This window comes from Centroberyx affinis, unplaced genomic scaffold, assembly GCF_046629955.1.
Source record: "Centroberyx affinis isolate AG114_WGS23_722 - 3 ecotype Tasmania unplaced genomic scaffold, CSIRO-AGI_Caff_v1 ptg007549l_1, whole genome shotgun sequence".
NCBI classification, from domain to species: Eukaryota; Metazoa; Chordata; class Actinopteri; order Beryciformes; family Berycidae; genus Centroberyx; species Centroberyx affinis.
The window spans coordinates 1-22,355 of record NW_027283808.1 but is presented as its reverse complement, the minus strand read 5'-3'; the positions used below and the strand labels follow the sequence as shown (position 1 = coordinate 22,355).

The 22,355-nt window shown below is 37.5% G+C and overlaps 1 protein-coding gene and 1 gene segment (V, D, J or C); both read right to left on the bottom strand.

Annotated features, from left to right (window-relative positions):
* The window catches only part of LOC139639667 (uncharacterized), a 184,954-nt gene extending 163,109 nt beyond the window's left edge, over window positions 1–21,845 (bottom strand). Inside the window, exons 1-2 of the mRNA XM_071513817.1 lie at window positions 21,790–21,845; window positions 21,390–21,699 (exon numbers count right to left, since the gene is read on the bottom strand). Coding sequence (XP_071369918.1) covers window positions 21,390–21,699; window positions 21,790–21,838 — 359 coding nt within the window. The 5' untranslated portion in view covers window positions 21,839–21,845. The remainder of the gene's footprint in view (window positions 1–21,389; window positions 21,700–21,789) is intronic.
* On the bottom strand, window positions 9,307–13,402 carry LOC139639671 (immunoglobulin heavy constant gamma 2-like; the record flags this gene model as incomplete). The annotated part of the segment is given in 6 exon segments: window positions 9,307–9,591; window positions 10,783–10,925; window positions 11,677–12,009; window positions 12,383–12,697; window positions 12,872–12,910; window positions 13,093–13,402. Coding segments are annotated over 6 exon segments (1,155 nt in total), but the record flags the coding sequence as incomplete, so codon positions are not given.
* Window positions 21,846–22,355: the final 510 nt, after the last annotated feature.

Genomic DNA, 22,355 nt, shown 5'->3' with positions numbered 1-22,355 from the left:
TAAGGTTACTGGACAGTTCTTCTCATTTATTTTTTTCATTCACTCCAAGATGCTACTGCAGGTTACCCCACTAGATGCCAGTCTTCGCTAGCTTTTTGACTTCTATTTATCAGCTGGCACAAGCTGGCACAGCTGGCACAAGCTCTCCACCACATTAACAAGTTGATACAATAAAACATTTTGTGACAAATTAAATAGTCGATCTGATAATGTGATATTGCTCTCAAAAAGAAAATATTAGACCATTATTCTAGAAAATGATTCTAGAAATCTTGAAGGACAATATGTACATACGGTGAATTTATCCATTTCAGGGTTGCAGGGGCTGGAGCCTATCCCAGCATGCATTGGGTGACAATCTGGACAGTTTTCAGTCCATCGCAGGACAAGTTGGATTTATATCTCATTACTAAAAAAAAAAAAAAAAAAAAAGAAGTCATTTTAATGTTAAATTTTGTTACTTCATCGTTAAGTTTGCTTGATTGAACACTGTAGAAGAAGTGGAAAATTTGAGAGAGGCAAAGCAAAGGTTCATGTTGGGATGTTTGTCTGTGTGTCTGTCTTTCCTTTTGTCCTTTTATCCAAACTTTATTTATATAGCACCTTTCTTAACAAGGTTACAAGGTACAATAAAATAATTAGAAAAAATAAAATAAAATAAAAAAAACAGTAAAACATTGGATACAGAAAAGGAATAAAACAAAGGTAAGAGCAAGCAGTACAATTGTAATCAGGGGAAGGAACTAAACCATACATATACAGAAACGAGAGAAGCCATACACAACATGATATTTAAAGGACATTTTGTTTAAATATGCTGTAAGAATATTAAAAGAATGTACAAGGACAAAAGCTACAGTATTGTATTAGGATGAAGATTTCCTGATGGCTGTGGGGAAATTTGGTCATTGCAGCAGCAAAGAATAGGACAAAATGTATTGTAATTGAACAAATAGCTAAAGAAAAAACAACAAATTATTAAAAGAATAATAATTAAAATATGATAAATGTGCATCATCTGCTGTTCAGAAATATGTACCGGCTCATATACTAAGATTTTATTGAAATAAATACAGGCATATATGGGGAGTTGGATGTGCTATCTAAACATGGGGAAAGTACCAAAATGCACGGTCGCCAACTAAATCCACACAATCTATATTAGAAAAGCGAGCCTCTAAATGAGCCGTTTGGACTTCCGTAACTTTGTGGCATCACAAAGGTTCGCTCATTATCATTTTTGTCAGAAATAATAGACTAACAAAGTGTTTTTTTCAAAGCGGTTGAGCGGTTGTCATTGTTTATTACCAGAGAGTTTTCCCTACCTGTAGCTGCCGGGCTACAGTGTCTCACGTTTCACTCTTTAAATGGTTAGCCAATCAGAACAGAGGGTCGTTAATATTAATGAGCCTTAAAGACACAGTGAGAGAAACAGCCTGTGCTTGGTAAGGCTCAGAGAGATGCTGGAAAATGAACATGTAAAAATGGATTTAGAGTATTTTTGGTACATGACAATACACAAACAGCTTTAGTAACCCTTCATTTTCCAAGTCCCTAACAACGTAAGAACTATTTCTAATTAGACGTTAACAAAAAAACCTATTACACAGTGACGTGGCTAATAATTATACAACAACATATTTGCTTTCATGTGTATTTACATACTACCAGCAGAGTTCAGGTGACTCAATGTGTACAAATTAATAAAGCTAAAATAAGTGTATTCCTGGTTTTGCTAAAGATGTTGTTGATGCCATAAAAGTATCCTGTAATAGCATAGAGCAATAACGTTAAGTTACGGTAAGTTGTCCTCTGTCTTTGACCCATCCTAACTACTTAGGGGCAGTTGGCAGCCACAATGCAGTGCCCAGGGACCAACTCCAATTCTGAGGCCAGTGCCTTGGTTAAGGGCAATGTATGAAGGTACTATTGTGTCTTTATCCTGCAATCAAACAGAATAGGTTTGAGAGCAAAACTTTCCACACTGCAATCAAAAAATAAATTTGAGAGCAAAACTTTCCACACTGCAATCAAAAAATAGATTTGAGAGCAAAAGTATTGACACAGCAATCAAAAAATATTTTGCAAGTAAAATAAATTTGCGATTAAAAATGTATTAATGTGAATCCAAAACTTTTGTTTGTAAATCAAAATGTTTTGCTTGCAAATCCAAAAGTTTTGCTTGCAAATGCAAAAGTTTTGCTCGCAAATCCAAAAGTTTTGCTCGCAAATCCAAAAGCTTTCCTTGTGAATCCAAAAGTTTTGCTTGCTGTTGAGCTGAATCTCGTGGGCGGGACCTACGCTGAAAGACGTAAGACACGTCTCTATTGGCCAGTCTCGATCGGAGTGACAGCTTGGCAACATCCACTGTCAGGAAACAAGTGAGGGAGTTTGAAGTCCATGGAGAAGACAGAAAATCAATGCGCAGGTACATAACTTCCGTCTTAGTAATAGCAAGAGTGTTATGGTTTGAACTGGTGCATGTAGATTGCTTTTGTTTAACGATCTTGGATATTGTAATGGGTTAAAATATAACGTTACATATTATTTTGTCAGCCTGTAGCTGCTAGCTTAGCTCAATTAGCTAGTCACTCGCTCGCCATAGGTACGTTACGTGCCTAGGCTGCCTATCAGCCTCCATGACGTTGTGCAGGTAGCTACTAGTTAACAGGACTATTTGTGTTCAACGATCTAACGTTAGTTTATGTTATATTTGTGATGTGCTGTATTATTTTATCAGCCTGTAGCCAGCTTAGCTTAGCTTTGTAAGTATGGGAATGTGTAGTGACACAGTATTATTGATGTTACTGGTGGTGAAAATGGCTTAAATACATAGCTAACGTGAGGTATTATGGCCTTTTCCACTCAATGATAATACTGTCCCTTGTCTTCATGGCAGAATGGAAAACCAACCTGGCAGATCACAGGCCCAGGTTGGCTATTGGCTTATTTCTTCAAATTCATATATACGTACATTTGGTCATGGTGTTGTCATTGTGTGAAATAAGAGATAAAATATTACTTGTTTTCCATTATTGTTCTGCAGTCTTGTACAGCTTGTGCATGACCGGAATCAATTGTTAATAACATTTATGCTTTGCTCTGTATGATCACATTACAATATTATGCACCTTAATATAAGCACAATATGATTTTAAAAATGATAGATGAAATTTCTTGTAGTCAAATCAAGTTTTATGTCTTTACTGTAGATTGTTTTCCAAGCTGGCACAGAGCCTATTCAGTTGAATGGATCATCATGCACCTGTGCAGCAGCAAAGTTCTATGCAACCGTCTCGTGGCCATGCTGTTTCAGAGTGCCCATTACAGCATGATGCAGGTGAAGGCGGTACCACCAACTATGGCCTGCACAAGCACTCTGCAAACATGGCATCGGCCACGGACACAGGTAACTTTGTGCAACATTGTGTAAAACCCTATGACAATAACTGATGATATATTAAAGCAAGACATTACTACAATCATGGCTGCTTGTCCATATCATTCTCAGGCGATCTGTGCAGAGCCTATTCAGGACTTGGTGGTGAAGAAACCAAAGCCATCTGCCAGGAGCGTATGTAAATCAACACTCTATCAAGCATACACAGGTGATGTGAATTTGTTCTTAATTGACCTGCCTGGTTAAATAAAGGTTAAATAAAAAAAAAAAACAATGAAAATACACAGGTGATGGTCATTATTATTGTACTGTCATACTGTTGGCTGTGTATTCATGATCATATTGTTGTATGTTACCAATTTGAACTTGCAAGAGAAGTGTGGGAGGACGATGAATTTAATCTGTACTTTTAACATTTATGTTTTTTTATGCTTAATTTGTTTCAGGACCCCTCCCTGACCAATCAGTGTTGTCTCAGACAAGCCATGCAGCACCGAGGATATTAGCGGTTGGGGTCTGAGGCTTTTTAGTCCTTCCCCAAGGGACAACACTGATGGGTCAGGGAGGGGTCCTGAAACAAATATGATCATGAATACACAGCCAACAGTATGACAGTACAATAATAATGACCATCACCTGTGTATTTTCATTGTTTTTTTTTATTTAACCTTTATTTAACCAGGCAGGTCAATTAAGAACAAATTCACATCACCTGTGTATGCTTGATAGAGTGTTGATTTACATACGCTCCTGGCAGATGGAACACATCTGTCCCCATTCAAAAAATGTTTGCACTGTGCGCTCATCATCATCGACCCCCTTGCCAAACAGAGACCATTCAAAGTAAATAAAACATCCGTTTGATTCCCACAACTATGTCTTCCTGGCTTGTGTTAGTCCTAGCCGTAGCCACTTGGAGCCAGCTTGGAGCTCATGAAAAATAGGTCCTAGTAGAATCCCAGCCGAAAAGGCGACTACATAGATGCAATACATAGGTGCAATTATTGGATATAGGCAGTCCAACGAGCACTTACAATTCAGACACTGAATCCCTTAATAGAAGCCCCCACAAAAATTATACACACAATGTTTTAAGTGCTTGTTGGACTGCCTATATACAATAATTGCAGTCCGGCATCTATCTAGTCACCTTTTTGCATGCATGCAGAGATATCCCCGGTGCAAGAACCCAAAGCTAACATTGGCATAGCCAACGTTAGCTAGAGACATGCATGGACCATGGATTTATTAACCTAGGCGTGGACCCCAGGGTGCGGAAGATAAATTTACGCACAACGAACGCAGGCACACGACTGGAAGCTAATATGGCCAAGCGTTAGCTAACTAACATAGCCAGCACTCTAGAACAGTTAGCCATGTTAGCTCCCAGGCGGGTGCTAAAGTTCGTAGCACGCATAATCTTTCACTCACCCCGGGATAGGCTAAAGCTAGAGAACAGCTCAATATCTGTAAAATTGACCCACCGACATTTTACGGTCTGGTCTGTTTAGAATGTAAGCTGCTGTTTGTTTAAATGTACCATTTATATGCCAATAAAGAAAATAAACATGGTACATGATTTATTGTCCAATTACACCCGCTTCACTTTACAGGTCCGGTACCATGTAGGCAAGGCAAGGCAAGGCAGCTTTATTTGTATAGCACATTTCATACACTGGGGCAATTCAAAGTGCTTTACAGAGTGATAAAAATACAGTAAAGGTAAAACATTTACAATTAAAAAGTGCAAAAGTACAGACAAGAGATACAAAAGATAAAAGACTTAAAAAGTAAACTAGTGCAGTTCAAATCAAATGAGATAGAAAGATGAAAGAACACAACAAATACTCCCACTTTTAGATGCACATTGTGAGTGAACCCATATGTTTTTCTGTAATTTTCTTTTCCCCTGTCCTTCCTGATTCTACTCTTGATCTGATATTTACGTCAGATCTCACTGCCTAAGGCAGACGAGAATCATAGATTCTCCTCTTGGTCAAAAACCTCACCATCCAGAGATGGATGAGAATCATACAGGGTGAAGCTCTGTCCCCCCCACATGTAGTGTTCACTCATGCGCAAGTAAGCATTACCTGGACAAGACGAATGAAAATTCGTACTTGCCCGTGTCAGCTCTGTTGGGATCCGGAACAGAACAGAAAAAGTTAAAATTAAGGTTATTTAAAAGCTAAGCTGAGAAGATAAGTTTTTAGCCATTACAGGGTAGAGTAGGCAGTGTAAAATAAGAACGTTTTTAGCTTTGACTTAAAAGTGGTCAGAGTCGGGGCTTGTCTAATATCATCTGGGAGGTTATTCCAGAGCCCCGTTTCATTAGTCATTTAATCAGCCCTCCCTCACTTCCCCTCGGCACTTGGTAATACGTAGCACCATACGTAACGCGAGTGGCCACTTGCAGAGCGGGGGTGCAGGGTCCGAGGGGGAGCAGAATATTTGAAATGGAATGCACTTGCCCTTAAGCAGGCCTAATAATTAATAATAAGAATAAATAATAAAAATTACAAAGAACAATGAATAATGAAATATTGCAGATGCGTTCATTTCGAAAATATGTCTACATCCTCTAAATTTTGTTTGTTTACTTGCATTTATATTTATCGCCTGTTCATGCGCCGGAATTGACGGACGATCACAATGCATCCTGGGAAATATGCGCTTGTGAAGTCTACATCGTTGTTGACTTGCTTCCTCGGCCCTTGAAGGGTCGATCTCAGAAAGTTCACTTGAGTTATCAGAGTAATGGAACGACACTTAAGATGGCGGCGGGGATTCCCCCGAGGGGAAGTCAACGAGGGCCGGTTGAAATGACTAATGAAACGGGGCTCAGGTCTGTGTTGCATGATAACAAAACGCTGCTTCACCGTGTTTTGTTCTAACTCTTGGGACAGCCAGTAGGCCAGCCCCAGATGTCCTAAGGGTCCTAGAAGGTTCATATGGCACAAGCATGTCAGAGATGTATTTGGGCCCAGAGCCACAGAGTGATTTGTAGACAAGCAGCAAGATTTTGAAATCAATTCTCTGAGTGACTGGTAGCCAGTGTAAGGATTTTAGAACTGGTGTAATGACTGGTGTAATGTGGTCCTATGTAAATACATAGGAATTACTACTGAATTGTAGAAAATAGACACGCTTCACTTTACAAGTCCAGTACTATGTAATTACATAAGAACGTAAATATGTTGTTATATAATTATTAGCCACGTTACTGCGTAATAATTTTTTTGTCAGCGTCTACTTAGAAATAGTTCATACGTTATTAGGGACGCGTAAAATGAAGGGTTACCACAGCTTTTAAGTGTAGAATATAGGACCTTTAATCTTTAGGGTGCTTTTGTTTTCATATAATCTTGCTAATACATCTAATAATTGAACATAATTTTGTTTTACAGGGCAATTATTCAATGCATGCACTCATTAGAAATGAATATATCTAATTGTCCAACTGAGATGTCTCTCCCATCCTCTCCTCCATCTACACTAATGGCAGAAATTCAACACGTTTTGTACTCTACTGTGTTCCTCACAAAGCCGTAGTCATGAATAGGCCACACAATATTTTCAGCACTGTACGCATACTGCAATGATTCGTCATAAATTATCTTATCCAGAGAACACCAACACCATTACTCTCTCATGTCAGCAGATGGCACAATCACCCGTTCCTATCCATATCTGTATCCTGATTTAGCGAACAACAGACTTCAACATTTCAAACTCTACCTTTGTCATTAATACATTCCTCAGTAGTCAGAACCACTAAATTCCTGTTGGCTGAGGCCTCGTGGGTTCAATCAAGATCCATACTTTAGTGCCTGTTTTCTGCCTCTGGCAATGAAGTATCACTCATAAACTATGCAGATTATGGGCTTGGGGGACCGACCTGAGGGAGGAGGGCTCTTTCTGCAGCTTGTGTCGACAGCCTCACCTCTTGGACCAAGGGGAGCTCTCTGGAACTTTACCTAGCTGTGCAATGGGAGGAGGAGAGCATTGGAGACACCCATCCTCCCCTCAGACCCCTCATGCTGCGGTTGTTCAGCTGTTGGAGCGACTGCCTTCACTCCTTCTCCCAGCATGCTTATATTCCATTTACAGGAGGGCTGAGTCTGCTGAGGATGCTGCGTCTGCTGAGGATGCGGATATCAGGAATAATATTTTAACTGCTATCTACAAATCCCTCACTGACTGTGTACTTACTTTCAATATCACATCCTGGTTCAACTCAGCTATCTCACAGTCAAAAACAAAAGAAACCTCTCAAGCATCATTAATCAAGCAAGTAAAACAACAAACACTCCCCAGTCACAACTGCAAGAACTCTATACACACTCAGTCAGAAGCAAGGCCTCACTGATCACACAAGACCCCACACACACCCTCTTTAAATGCTTCCTCATGTCTGGATACTGCTATTATGTTCCACTGGCCAAGAAGAACACTTAAAAGAAACCAACCATTCCCTCAGCAATAAAAACCATGAACAAGCAATGATGTTTTTAACGCATCCAGTGTTGCTGCTGCTTTCTCCCTGTATGTACTATATTCATACAATTTTTTTTTTTTTTTTTTTTACCGTATTTAATTGGTTAATGAGCCCATGTTGAGACAAAAAATCTGTGATGAAGAATAAATCTTTCCATTATTGAGATATGTGATAGGCATTTGTGCTGCTTCATCACCACCATATTACTATATCTGAAGATGCACTTTCAACACCTTAAAAACACAAAACTCAACACATTTTAGGAAAATGTTATGCCCATGATGTCACTTTTTTTCAGGCCGGCACTGTTTTAAGGTAACACAGTAGCTTTTCACAACACATTAGCTTTTTAGTTCATTGTGTTTTTTGCTTTGTTTGGATGTTTTCTGATGTGTGAACAGTGCAATTTCAGATGCACTTGAATGTTTTGTGGCAGTTGTTTTGTGTTTTGTAACATCCTGTTAATCTAAGAATGGTGTAAAACCCACATAACATTGCATTGTTGTACTCCGAATTCTCAAGTAATGGTAAGAAACAAATGTCAGTTGTTTTGATTATTTACACAAAAGAATATATGAAGATTTGACTATATTTTACACAAAATTCCCAAAATATAAAATTTGAAAAAAATAAATAAAACGTTTATTATTGCCAAAACTTCAAGTTCTGGTTTTTAAAGATTACAGTAAGAAAATTAATATTAATATTAAAGATTTGTGCAAATTGCAAAAAATGTGCAAACATTTACTCTGTGTGTGTGTTTGTGTGTCTGTGTGTGTATCTGTGTGCATGCACGAATGTGAGTGTGTACACGCCTGGCAGCACCTGGACACAACGCTGATATGCATGATATGTATTGGAGGGTGTCTCTCTTGATTCGAGGAAGTTTATTTATAAATCTAACGGTTTCTAGAGAGTTTCACTATTACAGGTGTGGTCCCAGAAGTACAGAGAAAGAGGGGAAGTGACTCTCTAAGACGATATATTTGGAAACCCCAGGAAACTGAAAAAGCATCTTAGCTCTACTGATAACAGAGGTGATACTGACTTGCTGTAGATGTTCATTGGCCTGTGTCATGTCTCAAATGAAGAGAACAAAAGCTTAATGTGTATATCACAAACACAATCAACTATCATATCATATAATTTATGGTCATACCCCATTTAATTTAGCTCAGTAGCAGCTATTTGCTAGTTTTGTCCAAGTGTATCATATCTATTTAATTATCTCAGACAACAAACAATCCTGGCAATAACAAATTAAACAAATTACAAGCATAACAGTAAATGTACTGTAATAAAAGCAATGTTTTATACTCAAAACTACAAAAACACACAATTACATACAGAAAAGACATACATTCTTAGTAAAGAAATTACATTACATGCTGTCATTTACATACCAGTGAAATGTTGATCCCAACACTAGAAGTGACAATATTGTAACACTGCAGTAATGTATATCTTTACAGTTGGGTCTAAGAGAATAATTATATAACAAAGTATTCAAGAACTTTTTTAATTGTTATTCAATAGCATAGTATCCAAGACAGGCACATTTATATGAGATAAAAATCACTACTAACCAAAAACACAAAAATAATGACATGTAGTCAGTTGTGAGAGTGCACTGTTCAGTGATATGTTTGTGTCCTGTACATCCATCTCACTCCTCCTGTCACTCGTTCTTCATCTGAAAAAGATATCAAACAGTAAATATAAACACTAAATTCAGTTGGCTACATAAGGATGTACAGTATATGTTTCTGTTAAAAAATGTAATGTATACACAGGCTACTTGGGTAAAGTGATGTGTAAAGTTGTTGATGCACAATGGTAGGTGCATTCTGATGCACATTTTTTGCTGTGGCAATAAAAAAATAATAATAATAACATTCCTTGAGTGTGCTGCTCATTTAAGACTATCCTGCTCATTTGCCCCTGTTAACTCTAAACTTTTTGCATGTTAATTTTCAAGCAAATTTTAAGATTTCACTGATTACTTTTAAAGGACTACACCAACATTTTTGGCCCATTTGGCCCATTAGCCACCTTACCTATTAAGTGGTGAGAGGATTGGCACCAAAATCATCTCTGTGTCTCCAGTAGAGAGTTCTGTCTGATGGTTTAGCATTCTCCATGTTAAGTTATCGTAGCCAATTAACATTATTCACAAAATGAGAAAGTTAGAACTTTGCCCACTCGTCAGATATTGGGTAAATTGATGAACTCCCAAAAAGTTGGTGTAGTCCTCTACAACTTGGCAGGATCAAAGATCTTTTAACCCCTTATGAGACGGAGCAGTATCTGAGCCTGAGATCTGCACTCTGTTACCCTGCCTGAGGAGCGTAGACTGGCAACATCAGTGCCACCTTTTAAATCACTTTTTACAGCAGACAGGCATATCATATAATTTGCTCTAACATATTTGATTATTGTTGTATTTGGCTGTTTAATTTATCTCTAACACTGTCTTTTATAAATTTTATTTTACATTCATTCATTTTATTTTCTTACCCAGCATGCATTGGGCGTAAGGCAGGAAAACAGCCTGGAAAGGCTGCCAATCCATCCAGGCTAACACAGATAGATAGACAATCACTCACATTGACATTCATACATATGGGCAATTTAGAGTCTTCAATCCTCCTGCATGTCTTGTTTTAAACCTGGGAGGAAATCGGAGCACCTGGAGGAAACCCATGCAAACTCCCCTGTTGTTCATGCCTGGCATTTTCTATTGTTTATACTACTAGGCTTTATTATTTTATTGCTTGTAAAACACTTTGTAATACTGTTTATTTGTGTTCACGTGGTGATGTCATATCCCAGATTCTACTTGAAAGATAGTGTGATTAAAAGACAGAAAAGCCTGTTCCTTTACCTTGATCATGCTGAATACCATGCTATAGGAGAGAGAGAATAGGAAGAGGAATATGAAGCAGGAGGCTGTGGACCACAGGCTGCTGAGCTCATCCTCCTCCATGCTGTTCTCTGTGCAGCTCACAGCAAAATTCTGTTCTGTCTCTGGAGGCAAGTGGAGGAGGCGGGTAGTTAGATGAGACATAGGGGCTTGTGTTTGTATGTGTGTGGGCATTTGCATGGACAGCTATGCCTATTATAAAGTTAGCACACTCAGACCATTGTCTTTCTATAATTGTACTAATCTTTTGGAATGCAAATTAGACTTGTTTGTATACATACTTGAATCATTGAGTAAAATAACACGCAATATGTTCAACAAAAATATGTTTATATGTGTGTTTATAGTCCATATCTCCTCCATATTTGCTAGCTGTTTGGATGTTCATCCAGTTGAACATTGGAACAGTATACTACCGTGTTTTAAGTCTTGAAAGAGACTTAAATGATTTGTCCTCCACTGGAAATTATTGATATAAAGGTTTTGGATAGCAAGGATTTGTCCTGCTTTTCTGGCACTTTACATTTTTCTCATGTTGAAGTCATTCATGAACATAACAAATGTGATTCTATGCAATAACATTTATTGAAACAGCCTAAGCACACTTTTCAAGCTTTTAGACAATGTGACAAAGACAATGCATTGACAAGATCAAAATATGTAGCACACAGCATGATGACAAACAAAACTAAATTGACATGCTGACTGTTATGTTAACAAAGACAAAGATTGCTTGAATCACAGAGTGCACAGTTTCCACACCACAGAGTACACACAGGGACACAGAGGGACACATTAGGACAAAATATCACATTTAAAGCTGAAATCACTCCATTTAACATTCACATGTGTTACCCTGCTTATTAGACACTCCTCTTGATGCCATGGAACTGTTGGTGCCAGCAGGCCAAACGTTGCAGGTGAAAATGACATTCTGTTCCCACTTTGCCTTGGTGGTGGTGTACACACTTGTAACTGAGTAGCCATTTTGAGTCTTCTGTGGGGGGGAAGTGATGCCATCCTGGAAATTCGCCGGTTGACTTCCATTCTGTTCCGTCCAGGTGATATAGTAGTCACACTGCACGTGGCTGGAGACCAGACACACCAGAGTGACCTCATTCTTTGAGTCTCCTTGGTGAATGTCCTCCTCTGGGAGAATGTGGACTGTCACTGTTGGTTTCTTTCCACCTGAAAGAGACATTTGGTTTATAAGAAAAACTATGAGCTGGCTCTATGAAATAGATTTTAAAGGTGCTAGTCACAGTATTTGTATGTCTAGACATATGTGACACATCTGTGTGAATATATTAATGGACTGGTTCTCGAGAATCAGAGATTTCTGTTGTACCACCATTCAATTAAATTAATGTTGGGCTTAAACTTTGGTGCTCAAGGCTGAAATTGTCTTGAGTATCAACCAGGGACCGGTTTCCAAACTCCTAATCCTTATCAACTATTGATGAGGAAATAACAGAACGGAGCTCTGTTCATTTAAAAGCAATTTCATCATATTCTAACAGCTCCCTTGACTCAACAGTCTAAAATGAAATTACTAACATACCTCCTTTGTGGACAGTGAGCTCTTGAATGACTGGTGTCATGTCTTTTTTGTAGTGGGCAGAACAGCCGACTTTGTTCAGAGCTTCCCAGTCCTGCAGACTTTTGGTCAGTTTGCGGGTTTTGCTGTACCGACCACCTTCATCTGTAATTCTTCCATCACTGGTACTGCTGGTCTTACGTCCATCAATCTCCCAGGTGATGGTAGTTCCAGATACAATGTCTCTGTCCTGTCCAGTGATGGTGCACTTCCACTCTACCTGGTTGTTCAAGAAAAGCTTTTTTGCAGTTGGAGGGCTCAACGTCACTGTGATAGGAGCTACATGAGGGAGAGTAACAGAGAAAAAGGGGTAAATACCATTCGCCAACATCTGGAAGATCAGAGCAAACAGAAGCTCTCAAAATTTAGGTTATGTCTGAGCATAGTAATCTTATGTCAATGCCAGCTCACTACCAGCTCAAATAGTACTGTGTGACAACTGCATTACTGTACCATTCCCCGCACCAGGACACACCGGAGGAGATGAGACCTCTGAACAGGGAGAAGAAAGAGCAGACACATGAACATCAATCCTATATTGCAGCTTTCATGTTAAACAATAGACAGACAAAGGAAAGTGATAAACAGTAAATATTATTGAAGATTTGTAGAGCTAAAATGTGGACTCATTATATAGAGATAGACATGTCAGTAAGTTAAAAATCAAACCATACTTTGCACTTGCACATTTTTGGAGACTCCTGTATGATTCACGGAACAACGGAAAGATGACCTCAAATCCCAGTCGGCTCTCTTTACATGGACCGAACTGACCCCTGTATATGTGTTGCTTTTCAGAACTGGAGGATATTGAACAGCTGTCAGGGCTTTCCCACTGGCATCGGTCCATTCAAAAGTTAGGCTTTCTGGGTAGAAGCCAGAAGCAAGACAACCAAGAGTAATGCTATCTCCAGTCCCAGAATTGCATTGTGCCAAAGGGAACAGAGTTGGAGCTGCAACTGAGGCTGTGAAAGATGACAATTTATCAGTTTCCAATCATACAGAAATGTATCATGAACAGTTGAACAGGATCAGTAGGAATTAGAGCTTTGTAAGACTCTTTCCATGTAAATCAAAATACTAGAAACAGTGGTGTCCAACCGCTCCCCACCAGTAGACTACAGATAATGACATTAAAGAATAACCACATTTTCTCTTAACCACAAGTCTCTTAACCTCACACTGCAAACTGCTTTTTGCTATCTTTCTAACCATGGAATCACTGTGAAAACAATATCACCAATATAAGTATAATATAAGTATCAAAATCAAAATGCAACCTATCACTGCTTTTTTTTTTCTTTACCATTTGTATGGACAAAGGCAGGTCTCTTTTAATTACTACACAGCAAATATTTTGAATAGGTGTTGATACAATGAATAAGTGTTGATACAACGGCTTACACCAACACTGAAAACCTGTTGTAAATATAAAATATAGTGCCAAAATAAAAATTGTATTTAGATCTAATTCCTAATACAGATTTTTTTAAAAGAACAGATATGTTAAGCCTAGTAATGGTGCTATGTGTCATACCTACTTCATGGCAGAAATACACATGCTAAATTGTTATTAGTGGTAAAATGAGGATGCCACATAAAAGGATTTACTATTCAGATATAACATTTTAGACAATTTATGTGGTATATTTATCTAATAAATAAACTAAATGAATAATAATGGAAAAACAACAAAAGATGCAGACTTTCATCAGCTGCAATTAATTAATTCCATCATCATGAAAAAATAAGATCAAATCAAACCACCCTTGACATTAATTGGTAAACCCAGAAGAAGAAGGTTTTTTTTTTTTTTTCAATTGCTTTCTAAGAAATAGCTGAGGTAAACCATATCTTGTCAGTAACTCAAAGTTTTCCAGTCTCTCAAGCCACAATACAAACCTAAATATACCACAAGTAAGCTTTTTTCCCACCAGTAATTACACTTGAAAATAAAAAAATAAACTAGTTACTGGAAATTGTATGTTAAAATGAGGCTTACCTGATGAAACAGAGACTGTGGTCCCCTTACCCCAGTAGTCGAAATAATCACAGTGTTACGTTTCCATTCACTGCTTGAACAAAAACCCTAGCACCAAAATACCACTTCAAAACCTTGGTAAATGCATAAAATACACAGAAATGCAATCTATTTTCCAGGTAATTTTGATCACCCAGTATCATCCTGTGAATTTCTTTGGTGTTGATTCATAGTCAGTTATTTAAGTTAGGATTTATTAGAAGATGACCCTTAGATTTGTGTAACAACAATAAATCCTGACAACTAATCAACTTATCAAAAATGACAAACATGACATTTACAATATATTCCACTGAAATTTAGATTTTTCCTGTTTGTTTTTCATCACAAAAGTGGATGCAATGTGAGTTTTTGTTCTCTAGGGTTTTTGTATGGATGCATTTCTCAGTGCCCCCCACCCATCACAATGATAAACCCTAGTACAAAAACCAAACACTAATTTCTCCACTGGAAGGCAAAAAGACCACATGTATGTTCTCTTAAAAAAACAACACATTTATAATTCTTATCAACAAAACAAAACAAAACAAAACAAAACACATTTATAATTCTTATCAACAAAACCATCTTTGAGTTTTTGTGCCTGCAATTGTGGTGCAATTGAATTACAAACCATGTGTGCAGAGTGTATACTATACTGATAAAGAACAGTATAATGATAAAACTGCAATTTTCTTACCTGATATGTCTATAGAGTGTATTGGGTTAGCTGATTAGGTCGAGAGCTTTATAAACAAGGTGTTCAGTTGTGATGTACCGCTGGGTGAGTGTTGTTTTTATACACTCATATCACTGTGGCCATGTGTGCCATAAAGTCACAGTGGTGCAGGTTGTGACATAAATCTACTACTGATAAGAAGCACCAACTGTAGAAAAGGAGAGTATGTGCTATATGAGCCATCTGCTGAGATATTTGTCTTATTTTGATATATACCGTGTATATATACTGTATATACATATATATGTGTGTGTGTGTGTGTGTGTATATAGTATATATATATATATATATATATATATATATATATATATATATATACTATATATATATATATATATATATATATATAGTATATATATATATGTATATATTGTATATATAATCTGTAATGGCATTAGACAAAAGTTCTAAGTCAATGGTCTCCATTGCAAACTCTTGATCACAATTGTTTCAACTTTTATTAGACTAAGAAAATACCAAAATACAAAATGTATAATGTTTTACTATCCTTTATTCATACCATAATACAAAACAAATACAAATTAATTAAACCCAACTTTTCAACTGTACACATACTAGGTGTAAACACTGTAAACATACTAGGTGATAGATTAATTTTTCAAGCCTCTTGAAATGCCTCTTAAGTTTGTATGTCCCTGTGCACAGAATAAAACTATATACAGAATATATATTTATATATATAGAACACTTCAATAACTTAATTTAAAAAAATAATCATTTCAATAGCAACATTACAAAAAAAATCAAAATATCAAAACGAATGAAACAAATATCAAAAAGTTAAGATACTAATAAATCAAGAGAGGTCTTCTGTCTTCCCTGCTTATAGAATGGTAGTTTGGTAAGCTTTTGTAGTCCTGTAGTTCTTCACAGATAAAGTGTTGCTATCAAACTGTGGCTCATAGTGAGAGATGACCGACCTATCTTCTAGTTGGGGTAAGAGGTTTACAAAATTCATAGTTTGGTATGGTTTTAGGCAAGTTGATGCAGAAGCTTAGTGTGGGGAAATACATAAAGTATGCAGAGGGACCATTAAAAAAACAAAACATTTGTATAAAGTAGATGCACAGTGTCCCTTTCTGTTCATGATTCTCACAGTGACACATGCAATAGTTTGTGTACAGCTCTGTGGCTTCCTGTATCACAGTGCTCGTGCACAGTAGTAAACAGCAGAGTCTTCAGTCTTCAGACTGTTCATCTGGAGATACACCTGGTCCACATTATTGTCTCTGGAGATGGTGACGCGGAATACGTTTTAGTGCTACCACTTGGTGCAGAAATGAAGGCAACCCAATCCAGTCCTTTTCCCCCAGCTTGTCTGATCCATGCAATAGCAGCATCACTATCTGATATTCCTGCATATGTACAGGTCAGTTTGTGGGATTATCCATGCCGCTTAACCACTGGTTCAGACTCGGTCAAAGTCTGACTGCAAACACCTGCGGAGAAAAACAGTTTGATAGATCAGAGCCGAACAAAAACCATTATATAAAAGATATAAAGGTGTAGAGTTTGTGCTATTTACCAGCAAAAGTTGATATCATCAGAAATGTTATACATGTATCTAATGCCATGGTTAAATTTTGGGGTATGTCTGGTCAGTGGTTTGGTTTCTCTCCTTCAATTTGTTGTGAGATAAATACAGATGGAAGAGATCAGATTTTTGCATTGACTCCTCCTCACAGTGAGGAAAACTCAAATGAAGGGGGTGAACTGGATCAAATGTTTATCTGCTGAAGGAATTTGATCCACTTAATCAGAAAGTTATATTGTTGGCCATATTGAAATATTGTTTACAGAAGTAATTTGCCTAATCTTTGCTTATGATGTGTTTTGTCAGTGACAGAGGGAGCAATATCCACCAAGATTTTTTTTTTTTATTGAGACACCAGGAGTGAAGAGAGGGAAATGGAAAAAAATGACACACAAGATCGAAGGTGCTAATAGGATGCAACATGTTTTGCCTAAGTCAGGTAAGCATAAAGGCTTCCATCACACACATAACATGTACAGTCAACTTGTGGGATTCTCCATGCTTGCTGATCACTGGTTCAGACACAGTCAAATATGGTATTCCATTATATAAAAAAGGAAACACACTTCCAGCTTTGTGAAGAAAATAACCAGAATAAACTTAAAAGGGGGGTATGAAAAGCTGAAAAATATCATTTAGGTATGTAGGTATTTGGTATTTTGGCATATGTAGGTATTTTGGTATATATGTTTTTATTCATTTGGTTGGTTGGTTAGTTTTGATTCTAAAATATAACCCAAACATCGAACTGCAAAGGAATAGAAAATCATAAAAAATGTTCTGCAGTTGCGTCTCACTGCCTCTAGATGTCACTGAAGGATAGCTGAGTCTGAGTTCCCCAGGACACTTTTCACCACCTGACACCCACAGGCAATAAGTCACAGCTAGGCATACAGTATTTCTACAGCATAGAGAGTGCAGTTTTACAGCTAATATGGATGTTATTTCAGTGTTAATTCAGTGTTTCCTCTTGCTACTGGCTTCAATATATCCTTTGTCCATGTGGTGTAATTTTTCATACTTGATCTACGTTATATCAGTGGTTAACACTGTTTCCTCGCAGCCAGAAGCTTCAATTCCAGTCCTTTCTGTGTGGAGTTTGGATGTTCTCCCCATGTGTTTGCATGGGTTAGTTTGGTTGGAGACTCTAAATTGCCCATAGGTATGAATGTGAGTGTGTTTGTCTGTGTATCTGTGTTAGCCCTGTGATGAAGTAGCGACCTGTCCAAGGTGTTTCCCTGTCTTCCACCCAGTGTATGCTGGGATAGGCTCCAGCCCACGTGAACAGGAATAAGCGAGTGAAGAGAATGAATGAGTAATGAGGTTATATATGGCATGTCTTTAGTAATTTTAACCCTAATCTATAAATTGAAGAAATACTACATATTCACCTTTTTGACTGAATCCCATGTGCTTTGTGATGTGATATGATCTACTCAAATGCAGTTGATTTGTTAACATGAATTACATTTTTATGATAGTTTGTAGGCCTATTATATTTTTCAATATTTTCAATATATATATATATATATATATATATTTATTTATTTATTTATTTTTAAACCTACATTCCTATGGTAGTTTATGGTATTTATTAGGCAATATGCTATTTGTATGTAAAGTATATTTCTGTTGATGGATTTTTTTGTTCCATCAAAAGGAAAACATAATTTAAGATGATAGCTGAAAATGTTTTGTTTCCATTTAATGGTATATTGGCACAACTTCATTCCTAACCCTGCCCTGTACCCTAACTGCTGTGGCTCAAAATAAAGGATACTAGTGGGGGTCCAAATATGAAAATCTATCAAAGACTAAGACAGTTATATCAAATCAAATCAAATCAAATCAAATGTATTTATCACATTTTGGACATTAAAAATGCAATGCAAAGCACTTTACAGATAGAAAACACATAAAAGAAAACAAATATAATTACTTTGAATAAAATGAAAATAAAATAAATACAATTAAATTAAATAAAATTAAAATAAAATAAATAAAATTACATTGAAAATAATACATTTATTTTAATTATGTGAAAGCAGATCTACGCAAAAGCCAGGAGCCAAGACTCCACCGTCTCAGCTATTCTCAGATGGAGTGGGAGACTGTTCCATAAATGGGGGCCACATGAGTTGAAAGCAGCCTCCCCGAAGGTTTTAGTCCTGGTTTTGGGAACCAGTAAGGGAGTCAGATGATCGGAGGGCTCTGCTAGGAGTGTAGTTAGGAAGCAGATCAGTGATGTATTCAGGGGCAAGACCATGAAAAGATTTAAAAACTAATAAAATAATCTTAAAATCAATTCTGAAGTTAACAGGTAGCCAGTGTAGAGATTTTAAAGGATATGGCTGGTGTTTTTTAATGCATTTCTTACCGTCAACAAATCCTATGAAAATAACAAAATCAGCAATGTGTTTGCTCTACTCCCGTTACTTTCTGACTTCCCACGTACCGTTTTTAGCCTTCAACCTGGAAGTCATTGGCTCTAATTGTAAGCTAAAAACCTTGAAATACAGCTCAGACATAGTATCAATTTTAAAAATCACTAAGTGTTACCATGAAAAGTCAGGCTATTGTAGTTATTACCAAATCAAATTCAAATGGGAACAAATTCTTCATTACGACGGGGACTATTTTTAGTGCTACAGAACTACTTTCTTGAGATGGAAAACGGTTTATGGTCGGCTTATTAAGTTGTTTGAGGAAAAAGTCGACCGGCTTGGTGCATTGCAACGATGAAATATGCTGCCAGAGCAACGGCACGGCTCTTTAACATGTTTTTAGTAGGTTTTTAATACAATGGAGTTCTATGGCTACTGAGACATGGCTTTATTGGGCACCGGCTACATGGACGAGACTTGTTAGCAAAACAAAATCATTGCTGATTTTGTTATTTTCATAGGATTTGTTGACGATAAGAAATGCATTAAAAAACACCATGCCTTATCCTTTAAAACAGGAATATGGCATGGTATGGTATGGTATGGGATGGTATGGTATGGTATATGGTCTAATATGGCAAGGCATAGCATGGCATGGTAGTACGTTGTATTCAGCTTACTGTTTGTTATTACAATTCGGCTTCTGAATTGCTGAGTAGGCCATTTTAAGCCAGAGTGGTCAGCCATCGCTCTACTCTATGATAGTTGGGACAGTTCACTTCTTGAACTGCTGAGTGTGCTCATGGCAGTAGGGTCAGTCGGCCCATTAAACTTGATGTCAACACAAAATAATGTAATATAAAACATGACTTTGAACCTTTGAAATGCATCATTTAACAGTAAAGTTGCATAAATAACATGAGCAACTCACCAGCCCAGCCCAGTTGCATGACTAGTTTCACTGTGTAACGCCAGCCTGCATGAGACTGGCTTCTCGGCTCTAACTGCAACCAAGAACAACAGGAATAGACTGGCAGCTGAGAACACACTGCGTGTGTTCCTGTCCTCCTTTCCTCCCCAGCTTGATCAACTGGTTGGAAAAAAGCAGGCCCATCCATGTCATTAATAAGTGATTTTATTCATATGACTCATATTACAATGTATTTCATTATTGCAATATTATTAATATGATGTGGTCATATTATATTGCTTAATGTATTATTTAAATGCATGCATCTCGCTTTCTCTCTATACCAGGAAATGAGACTGACAGTGACAGGCTGAGTTCTCTCTCTCACTTTTTTTTTCTTTTTTATCAAAGTGGTCCCCAGAGGAAAGACTCTTTGGCTTACTGGTCCTTGGCACAAAAAAGTTTGAGAAAGGCTGCAGTAGAGGGCAATGTAGCCCAAGAAATGCCTCAATATTCCATTGTAGCAGTATTGTAGCATGTAAATTCGACCACAGTGGTTGCTTGTTGTAACAGATATGTTGTTTATACACTACCAGTCAAAAGTTTGAGCAATTGATTGACTGATTGAATGCACTATGCGTTTCATTATTTTAAATCCATTTTTATCAAAAGGTTTATGCTTAAATGTTTGAAATTTGTTCTTTTAGAAAAAATATAAATTAAGTTGATGCCTATGTGTGAATTTCTTTCCAAAGCCTTTGCTGTTCCATCAAGGCAAAGGGCGGCTACTTTAAAGATTGTAAATAAGACAGTTTTGATTTGTTTAACACTTTTTTTGGTCACTGAATAATTCCATTTGTGTTATTTCATAGTTTTGACATCTTTACCAATATTCTAAAATGTTGAAAACAGTAAAAATAAACAAATCTTTGACTGGTAGTGTATGTTCATATTCTGCTGTCTGCTAGAGCTGCTGAGCCAGGTATTCCAATAATGGTCACTGAACCCAGAATATGAAGGTCAATTAGTTGGAGTAATTTTAACCACTGGCCCAGAGTCAGTCAGTGGCTGACGTTCATTGAAATATAATATAATTTTCCATTGATGTTTTGGAACAAGCTCACTAGTGACATATTTCTCAGAGTTTTACAAAATCTGAGAGAATTTATGACCTATCACTACTGTGTGTGTGTGTGTGTGTGTGTGTGTGTGTGTGTGTGTCTGGTCTCTTCTCCATATTGACATATCATCTCCATGTACTTGAAGCTAAGAAATGAATCATGTGAGACAGAGGGGGGTCTAACAGCCCAGTAAGGATGAGTACTGTAGGATTTTGTACAGCTGCTCAACCAACTCCAGTCACTGTGGATCTCGAGCACAATAATAAACAGCAGAGTCTTCAGTCTTCAGACTGTTCATCTGGAGATACAGCTGCTGTCTGCTGTTGTCTCTGGAGATGGTGAACCGGCCTTGGACTGACTGAGAGTAGAAGATGCGATCACTGTCATATTCGATAGTGGCAACCCACTCCAGTCCTTTTCCAGGAGCCTGTCTGATCCAGGCCATCCAGGAGCTGCTGAATGTGAATCCAGAGGCTGTACAGGTCAATCTGTGGGATTCTGCAGGCTTTTTAACCACTGGTTCAGATTCTGTCAGAGTCTGACCATCAACACCTGTCAAGAAAAAACAGAAAACCATCACATGCATTAAGTTAGTAACTTTAATGAAGACAACATCAAATCAAGATTAGTCCAAAGCTTCACCTGCCCAGCAGATAGTTAAAAGCAGCAGTCCTGTCCTATAGCCCATCATGTTAAACTGTGTGGCCACTGTTCTCTGTCATCCTCTCTGCAGTCAGATAAGTAGAGATGGAAGACATCTAAGTTTTGCATTGACTCCTCCTCACAGGCAGGGAGGATAGCACTGGATTGGACTTTCAGTTATTGTTTGGTGAAACTGGAGAATGAATGTTCACTGTACAAAGGGACTATTTGGGCTAAATTTGACCCACAGGAAAAGAATGATTGAGATTTCAGCAGAATATAGAGATAGAGTTTCCACAGCCTCAAAACACCTCTAAATCTGACTTCCCACATGTGCTGAGGTGGTGATACCATCACCTCACCTCCTAAAATATTGTCATCAGTAATTATCATCATATATGAAAAGAACAAATTTAATCAAACTTGGTTCCACTTTTTTGTCTTGGTTTTTGCCAAAATCTACTTTCACCCCTCTAACTCCAAGCACCTCATTCATTCATTTGTGTTTTTCTGTGATTTCCATTGTACAATGTTGACGTCTTTTTCAATAAAACAGTCAAAGCTAA